Raw genomic sequence first — 8,780 nt, 5'->3', positions numbered from 1 at the left:
ATCCTTCATGTCTAGGCAGATCACTGGAGGGTATGAGAAGAGCTCTTTATTAGAGGCATTTGTAGGGTTGAGGGCTGCCCAGATGAAAGACACTTATGGGTGGGGGAGGGAAGGGTAATCCAGAGAAGGCTTCCTGAGGGAGGCGATTTCAACCTCTGGTCCCAAAGATCAAAGGCTGGGAGTGTCCAAGCTCTTCTCCAGGAAGCCTGGGCTGGTTTCCAGGATGGGGAGTCCACTGGTGCCTGGCCAGTTCTGAGACAGGCCCAGACACGCAGTACAGACTGCAGGGGACAGAGGCTACTGGAATAACAAGCTACCTAGAAGCCTGAGGAAGAGTGCAGGGAGGAACCATTGCTACAGGCACTGCCTGAGTCCTCACCTTCAGGGCCCCTTGGGGCCCAAGAGCCAAAGGGGGGATTCCAAAGGTTCTGAGGTTGGAGGTCCCTGGATTTGGGGTCTTGGGACTCGAGGGAAGTCAGGGGCCAAGGAGGCTCCCTATTCAGCTCTTTAAGCTCTCCAGATTCAGTTCCTGGGCCGTGGGGAATCTTAGGCCCTCCAAAGACTTGCTCCCCAGCCCAGAAGCCTTTTCCTCATCCAGAGTGGGCAGTAGCTCCATTGGCAGGAATAAATTCAGCACATCTGGGTCCTGTAATAGAAGGGCAGGGGAGCAGCTTTGTTTTATGGCTTCCTTCCTGACCCTCAAGATCAAGATGGTCAAGGCAGGTGAGGGGGCACACCTGAATGCAGTACTGAAGATGCTCCAAGATGCTGGCAAAACAGGGGCACAGCTGAGGTTGGTGCAGCCAACACCGTGTCATGGTACAGTACCTGGGAGAAAGGTAGGATTTTGTGCCCACCCACGGCTGTGAAGGACCTCCGTCCCTGGACAACACTCCATACTCACACAGGCCCTGGGCAGCCCCTGGGAGGGCCCATCTGTCACCCTCCAGTGACAAAGTACAGTATGTCCTGGTTGGTGCACCCAGGGTAGGGCATGTAGCCTAATAAGAAGATTTCCCAGAACAGGACCCCGAAAGACCTGCATCATGAGTGGGGGAAGTTCAATGAAGCCCATTAGACACAGCCTCCCCTTTCCCTCATGTAAGGTGGCCCAAAGCCAGGGAAGGGGGCAGGCATGTTATCACCAGGAGTCTGTCTTGGATGTGAAAATGAATGCCCTCCAGAAAGGCCTCTTCAGGCATCTACTTGACTGGCAGCAGAGCCTACCCCCCCCCCCCCAACTCCTAATAACTGGTTCTACAGGAGGGAGGAGGGGAGTGAGACACTGCTCAAATGCCACCAGATTGCTGGTAAATCTCTTGGAGCAGCAGCAGCTTTCCCCACGTCCCCAGACCCCACACCTGTAATATCATATTTTGCCATCCTGAAGTCCCCAGTACCGACCACTGGGCTGAGTCCAGTGCAGCCCAGCAGGCAGTTCCTGGCAGCAATGTCCCTGCAGGCAAAAAAAAAAATCACTGCCAGAACTCAGAAGCTCTGACCCTGAACTATTTCTATAAAAGTTATGTGGAAAAGCTATTCCTTAGGGATTAGAGATTGGGCTGCTCCCCCACCCGCTCTGAGCCAGGATCACTCCCAACCTGTGGATTTTCCTTCAGGTAGTGGCAGCCCTGGGTTATGTCCTGAGCCAGCTGGAGCAGGTCCCACATGGCCAGAGGTGATGGCTGGCCCTGGGTAGCGCAGAGGGTGTGTTAGTCCATGCTTGTTTTGGGACACATGGACAGGGTCTTTAGATGGGCCAAGAGGGCTGGGAGAAGGGTCTTACCAAGTGTGGCCGGTTGTTCCTCAGGAAACTGTTATGTCCCCTCCAGACCTCAACTCCAGCAGAATTAGGCGAGGGGCAGTCCAGAGTCTGAGCCCCACGCAGCGCACAATGTTCTGATGGTTGAATGTGCTGTGTGGGAGGTGCACATACCCCAGTCACTGACAGGGAAGGAAACCAGGCTCTAGGCTCCACAAAAGTGGAGACAGGCTCTGTATCCCTAGAACTGCTACCTCTCAGCTACAGGGTGAAGAGAAGCTGTCCCAGCAGGCAGTTCAGTGCCCACCTTCCACCCCTGCCCCTGGGCCCAGGTGCACCTGATGCGGTGAGAGATCCAGCTCATCCTGACTAGAGCAGAGTTCTGGCAGGGCCTGGGGAGGAAAAGGGCTCCTGAGCTCCCCCAGACATTTCAGGAGGCCAGTTGATCCTAGCTCTAGCAACTGTTCCTCCCCCCATGGAGCCCTGCTCTACCCTGAGCCAGGAGTTCCACCCCTCTCACCTTGACAGCCACCTGCAGGGGGTTGGGGTCCCCAGGAAGGCCAATTACTAGTCCTTCAATAGACTTCTCCCAAGGCGCCATGGCCCAGTGCTCTGCAGGAAGACAGGTTGGAAGGGAGAGGGTGGCTGGGCCTGGGGAAGGGTCCTGGAGGGTCTAGTGCCTCCTTTACCTCCCTTGCCACTCCCTATACACCCAGGTGGCCCTATCTGAGGACTCTGAGGCTTTTCTGCATCATGGCATCTCCCCAAGTACAAGCCCTGCAGAGGCAATGCTGACTGGCACAGTGTTAGGGCAGAAGAGAGAGCAGGTATGGGCTTAGGGTGAGGGTGGGAGTCTGTGATGAGGTTTTCCTTATGTCCTTGCAGATACTTGCTCCAAAGAAATCATGGGGTCCCTAGCATCCCAGGACTGGGGATGACAACTGACCTATACAAGTCACTGTGCCTTTTAGAAATTCTCTGACCTCTGTCTCCTCCACAGAGGGGTTGAGGCCAGATTCTCTCTGGGAACCATAATTCACCACAGCAGGGAATAGGGTGGAGGAGGGAGGGATTCAGAGTGCATAGGTTCTCAGAAGGAGGGGGAGAACTCACCTGAGCAGAGTGACATTGGCTGGGGAAACCTCTGTAAGTCCTGGGGGCAGAGGCCAGGACTGGGCGGGGCCAAACCCCACCTGGCAGTAGTAGAGGTTGAGGGGTGTCCTGGTGGTGGAGGTTTGAAGGTAGCTCAGCCTGAGCTCAGGGTCATGCAGCCTCATCTACCACAGGCCCTGCCACTTCTTATGGTTCACTGAAGAAGATGGCAAGAAGATACCCACACTGTTTGCTACCCTTCTGCACAGGACATCTCTCCAGATGTCCATTAAGGCAAATGTTTTCCCTGGGCCTCCACAGCTACTTCTACTCTTAGAACCCTAGAGGAGTCCACCACTGCTCTGCTGGAAGCAGCGTTTTTGTTTTGTTTTGTTTTGAGAGAGTGGGCACATGAGTGCTAGTGGAGGAGGGGCAGAAAGAGAGGGAGCATAGAGGATCTGAAGCAGGGTTCCATGCTGACAGCAGAGAGCCCAACGCAGGGCTTGAACTCATAAACAGTGAGATCATGACCTGAGCCAAAGTCGGACATTTAACTAACTGAGCCATCCAGGTGCCCCAGAAGCAAGGGTTTTGAAATCAGCCTCGTCTGTCCCTGGGACCCTGCGCAGCTCAGTGACAAGGTGGGCAGCCATACCTGTTGGATGTTGCTTACCCAGAATAAGAACCCCACACACCATAAGGAGGCTCAATGTAGAGGTCACAACAGTCACCAACAGAACCAGAGGGCCTGGTGAGGTGGGCAGGTCTAGGGAGAAAGAGAGATGCCTTCAGTGGGAAGCTTTTCTCTGTCCCCCTACCCAAATTTTACCCAGACCTCAAGACTCAGCCAAACTGTTAACTTCTCCATGATGCTTTCCCTATTTATCCTAGACAAAAGCAACCTTTCCTTTCTGAGAACTCCTAAAACATTTTAAACCTCCCATGGCAATTGTCACTTTAATAGATTTCTAAATCTAGATCTAGATAGATAAATAGGTAGGTACATAGGTGGATAGGTAGATATCACCCCTCCCATACTAGACCACTAGACTACATGCTCCTTGAGGGCAGAGCATGCACTGATGCATATCCAGCCTCCTGCCCAGCACCTAGAATGGTGCCTGGCACATACCATTCATCTTTCCCAGCAGCCTACTGCTCCTCCCAGCCCGTGGCCCCAGGATTCCAGACCTTGGACAAAGGCAGGACTTACCTGTACCATGCATGTAATGTTACCTGCAGCTAGCTCCATGCCCCCTGGGCACATGCATTTGGCTAACCAGAGCTCTGCCTGCCACTGGCAATGGCAATGACTACAGCTGAGGAGCAGTCAGATCTCTACCTCTCTGTGGCTCTCCATGACTATGAGTAAAACAACTGATACTGCAGGGTGAAGGTGGGGGACAGACATACTTTTTCCAGCTATGTGGTTAACTCTAGCCCTGGACTTTGAACAATGAGCAACACCAGAGGCATTGAAGGGGTAGGGGAAGGGCTTGCAGGACTCTGTCAAGTCCATATACTCCCTCTTCTGGGATCCTGGAGCTTGGAGGATTGAGTTTAAGAATTCATAGCAGGAGGGGCACACCAGGCTCTGTGCTGACAATATGGAGCCTGCTTGGGATTCTCTCTCTCTGCTCTTTCCCTGCTCACACACTCTCTCAAAATAAATAAATAAACATTAAAAAAAAAAAAAAGAATTCATAGTAGGAAATATTTGACAAGCACCCCAGAATGCCTCATACTGGCATCACAATTGACCACCCAGTTCTTGACAACTCCCGTGCTGTCCAAGAAACAGGTGGCTCAGAGCAGAGTTGGTGGCTCAGATGGGAGTGGGCTCAGAGATTGAGGAAGAAGGCTAGACCCAGCTGAAAGCTGGGGGGTGGGGGTAGGGGCCAATACCTGCCAGAGGCTGCAGAAAGCGTTCGCTGCAGGGGTGTATGAAGGATACCCCATCTTCTCCATCAACCCAGAGGATGTCAGTCTCTGAGGCCTGGAAACTGAAAGTGTTAGAGTGTTTGGCTACAAAATGAGGGAGGGAGGGGGGCAGGTGTATACAGATGGGAAACTGGCTTGGGAACAGTAGGGAAGCTGTTGTCTCCCTAGCTCGAATCCCCTGTGGCCCTCTCTACACTAGCATTACAATACCGGTGCTGCCCGCTCAGAAGTGGGAGCCAGGAGCCAGGGAGGTGGGATGGGCATAATCAGCTGGAACCTGAAGGCCTTGCTCAGGGACAACCTGAGCTGGGGCAACCTCCTGGTCCACCTAAAACCCTCTGATTTCAGGTCCTCAGATATAAAATGGAAGAGGCCCAAACCACATGTTCCATTTTTGTGATAATGGAGATGTGTATAAAGTACTCATGAACAGTATGGCTCAGACAGACCCCAAAGCTCTGTCTCTTTACACCAGTGATTTCCAAACTCTGGAGTGTATTAAAATCACCCAGAGGATTGATTAAAACACAGATGGCTAGGAGACTTCCCTAGAGTATCTGATTCAGTAGGTTGGAGAGGGGCTGAGAATTCGCATTTGTAACTTCCTAGGTGGTGCTAATGCTACTAGTTTAGGAACCACACTTTGAGAACTGCTGATTTAAATTATCCCTGACTTCCTGCCTCTCTGCTCGGCTTGCTAACTCAGCCAGCTCTAAGCTCTTGCGGCTGCTGTAGAACACGGAGACCTGTGGTGATGAAAAAAGTCCTGGATTTAAATGAAAATCTAGGGAGTCCTGTCTGCTTGTATGAGTTCTGTCTGCTTGCAACTTATTTGATCTCTTTTTTCTAAGAGCTATTACTTTTATTGCTCTGGCCCAGGACAGGGCTCAAGCCCTTTCCCACCTGTCCTTTAGAGGGCTTACTCTAAGGTTCTCACTTCACTTAACCCTGGGAGCTGCCCAGCTGCCCTCCCCAAGAGTGCACCTGTCCGAGTAGCGGCCGCCGCCGCCTCCACCCGCAGTACAGGCCCCGCCGCCGCCCCCGAAGCCTCCGGCCAAGTGTAGCCCAGGCCTCTGCGCAGCCCTGGCCGCCCCCCGCCCCCTCCAGCAGTGGACGGCCGGCCTGCGGAGAGGGGGCCCGGCCCGCGACGTCCAGCCGCCCCCTCCACCTGCGGGGCGACAGCAAGATGACTGGCAGCTAAGATGGGGGCTCTCCCCACGGCCCCGCTTCTCCCGCTGCTTCCGGGCGTCGCCGAGGGGCTCTCCAGTTTCTCAGGGGCAGCCTCGGTCCTGGCGGCTCAGGTAGGCTCGCCCGCCTCCTCCGGCCGCCACCAGCAGGGGCTCCAGCTCGCCAACGCGCAGCTATGGCGCCGGCGGCGCGTTGAGGGGCGCGCCCTCCAGCCGTCGAGGGAGGACCCGTGCACCAGGCACCCGAGTAAAGGCTCAGGGACTGGGGACCCCAAGTCCGGGACGCAGAGCGTGTGTGCGCGCGTTCGCAGGAGGAGATTTGGGACCCCAATGCGGAGCGCTGAGGGCGGGTGCTGAGCGCGCCGAGGCAAACACGTACCCGAAAGATGTAGGTGGCGCCCCGCCGCCTCCCGCCCAGCGCCGCGACCCCGGGACCCCTTCGGCCCCCTCCGTCGCCGCGTGCTCCTCAGCGGTCCGAGTCTCTCCGAGACAGACGCGCTGGCTCTGCCGGCTCCCCTGGGGACATGGGGCGTCGGATGCAGCGGGGCCCCTTGCTCCTTTCGCGGTGCGGCTGTCTCAACACCGCGGAGTGCCCGGCCCTAGCCCTACTCCTGCGGAGCTTAAGCCGCCTTTTCCCACGGGCCCCGCTTACTCGGGGACAGGCATCCTCTTCCCGCTGCCCCACTAGGATGTAAAGCGGCTCCCTGCGACCAAGGGAGAAGAGGGCGGAGACGAAGACGCCCTGCGCCCGCCACGGGTGGTTCTTGGCGCCTTTGCTCCCCGCGGCTCCGTAAGCTAAGGTCCTGCGGAGAGCAGGTGCTCGGTTCCCAGCCCAAGCATCTTTGGTCGTCGGGCTACCCGCCTGCGGCAGAGGTCGGAAACAGAAGCGGCTCCAGAATTTATCTCAGGGACTTAGGCTGTAGTCGATTTTGAAGGGTTGGGGAGACCCGGGGTTACACACCAGAAAATTAGATTTTACACTTACTTTAGCAGGCGTAATGGAGATGAGGGGAGGCTCAAGGCACCCGTTGGCGCCGCGGGTGGTTAGGGGCAATCCATTTGGTGGGAACAGGCTCCTAGATACTGGCTCACTCCGTGGCGACTATTGCCACCCTCCCCCGGTTCTGCTGGAAGAAGGGACAAAGTCTCCAGGGCGCACATGGTTGTAGAATACTCTAAGACAACGTGGTGTTCATGAGGCCGTTGGTCCCCTGACTTTAGAACCTCAGACTGGAAGGTCACCACCCACCTCTCCCTGCTCTGCACTTACAGGTACCTGTCAGTGCCCTGTCCCACCACAAATGTACGCCTTTCAGAGTCTTTTGGACCCCCACTGTCGCCACCAGGCTGCTGCCTGTGTACCACTTGTCACAGTTTGTGTGGGTCCTCCACAGCCGCTGTCCCTGCAGAAGAATAACCAAGGCCCTTCAGTGCCTGGAAGCAGGGAAGGAGGAAAAGGTCATATAAGCACCTGCCCTAGACTGGTAAGGTGAACAGAGGAGAAGGGAGGAAGGAGCTTGGAGCTTACCTGGGGAATTAGGGGAGAAGCTGGCTCCAAGCCACTAGGTGGGGTGGTGATATTCTGTCTTGGGGGCTTGGAGCTGGCAGCCACAGGGGCAAGGATGATGGAAAAGGTGCCTGGGACCGTGACTGGAGCAGAGACTGGCTCCTGAAAGGTGACAGTGAGATAGCGGGGTTGGGAGAGGGGGCAGGATGTTAAATGGGAGACAGAAGATAAAGATAGACAAATGCAGACACTTGCCTCTCACAGCCATGCTCCTATCGCCACTCAGCCAGGGCACACCAGCATCTAGAAGCAGCCCCCCACCAACTGCTGTTGCTGAAGCCCCATGGGGTGCTGGCTGATACCTCTGCAAGTTTCTCCCCTGGGGAGTCCTTGTGAATGACTTGGGGGCTGCCCTGAGATTGTTCCTGCAGGCCCCCCACCCTTTCCTTGACTTAGCTAGGTAGTCTCACCCCCAGGCGGTGCTGAGACCCCAGGGCCTGTCCCTCCTTCCCAAGCTGAGAGATGGGGAACCTTGGATTGAGGTATGCACCTTGCTTCTGGGACCACTCCTGGAGCACTGACCCAGAAGTGTTGGCCTTGAGGGTTCCAGGCCTCTGTGGGAGCCACAGGACCTGTCTGCCTTCACTGCTTTTGCCAAGCCTAGGAAGATGCCTCTAGCCAGGTGGTTCCTTGACAGACAGAAGGTACTTACGCATGGCTCCAATCCATAGCAGCAGCCAGCTCAAGCATCCCATGGCTTGTTCAGCCTGCTGCATTGAGGTTTGTAGGCTCAGACCTTGCCACTTTGCCCGTCTTCCCCTTATAGGAGCCTCCAGCTACTTGCTAGACACCGATGGTCCTAAAGCCTGCCTGGCCACTCCCACCTAAGACCCTGGCCACTCCCATGCTGAAGGAGGGGAAGGTGGGGCAGGTGGGCAGGGAGGTCCCCACGCTTTCAGGAAGAGGCTTGGGAGCATACATCCAAGGGCTCCGTGTCTGGATCCACTGGGTTGGCTGCTGGCTGTCTCAGAGAATGAGGTGAGTGCAAGGTAGGGGAGAAAGTGCCCCCCACCCTTTTGAGGCTGGAGCCTGAAAAAAATGGCAAGCCACACCCTAGATACCTTGCCCAAGCTTCTAGGTCTTTCTAACTCCCACATCAGGAGCAGTGTGGTGACTGCTTCATTGGTGGTGGGGTGTGTGTGTGTGTAAAACACATAGGAAGTGCTCTTTAAACAACCCCAAGTTAGGCAGCATTACTTGTCATTACTTGTGTCTTTTCAGTGCCTTTGTA

At 55.5% G+C, this 8,780-nt stretch overlaps 1 protein-coding gene across 1 annotated transcript; it reads right to left on the bottom strand.

Annotated features, from left to right (window-relative positions):
- Positions 1-40: 40 nt before the first annotated feature.
- LTK (leukocyte receptor tyrosine kinase) lies at positions 41-8,218 on the bottom strand. The gene is given in 30 exon segments (XM_058740555.1): positions 41-454; positions 457-646; positions 738-828; positions 905-1,039; positions 1,146-1,174; positions 1,176-1,251; positions 1,355-1,478; positions 1,595-1,691; positions 1,787-1,818; positions 1,821-1,944; positions 2,101-2,154; positions 2,283-2,339; positions 2,341-2,374; positions 2,876-3,071; positions 3,528-3,620; positions 4,064-4,216; positions 4,760-4,857; positions 5,780-5,848; positions 5,850-5,938; positions 5,941-5,969; positions 6,017-6,093; positions 6,095-6,156; positions 6,362-6,384; positions 6,387-6,498; positions 6,635-6,844; positions 7,317-7,357; positions 7,360-7,425; positions 7,519-7,566; positions 7,569-7,651; positions 8,202-8,218. Coding segments are annotated over 30 exon segments (2,646 nt in total). The 3' UTR covers positions 41-317.
- Positions 8,219-8,780: the final 562 nt, after the last annotated feature.

This window comes from Neofelis nebulosa, chromosome 7 (assembly GCF_028018385.1).
Source record: "Neofelis nebulosa isolate mNeoNeb1 chromosome 7, mNeoNeb1.pri, whole genome shotgun sequence".
Taxonomy (NCBI): domain Eukaryota; kingdom Metazoa; phylum Chordata; class Mammalia; order Carnivora; family Felidae; genus Neofelis; species Neofelis nebulosa.
This window is presented reverse-complemented; position numbering and strand designations above follow the sequence as displayed.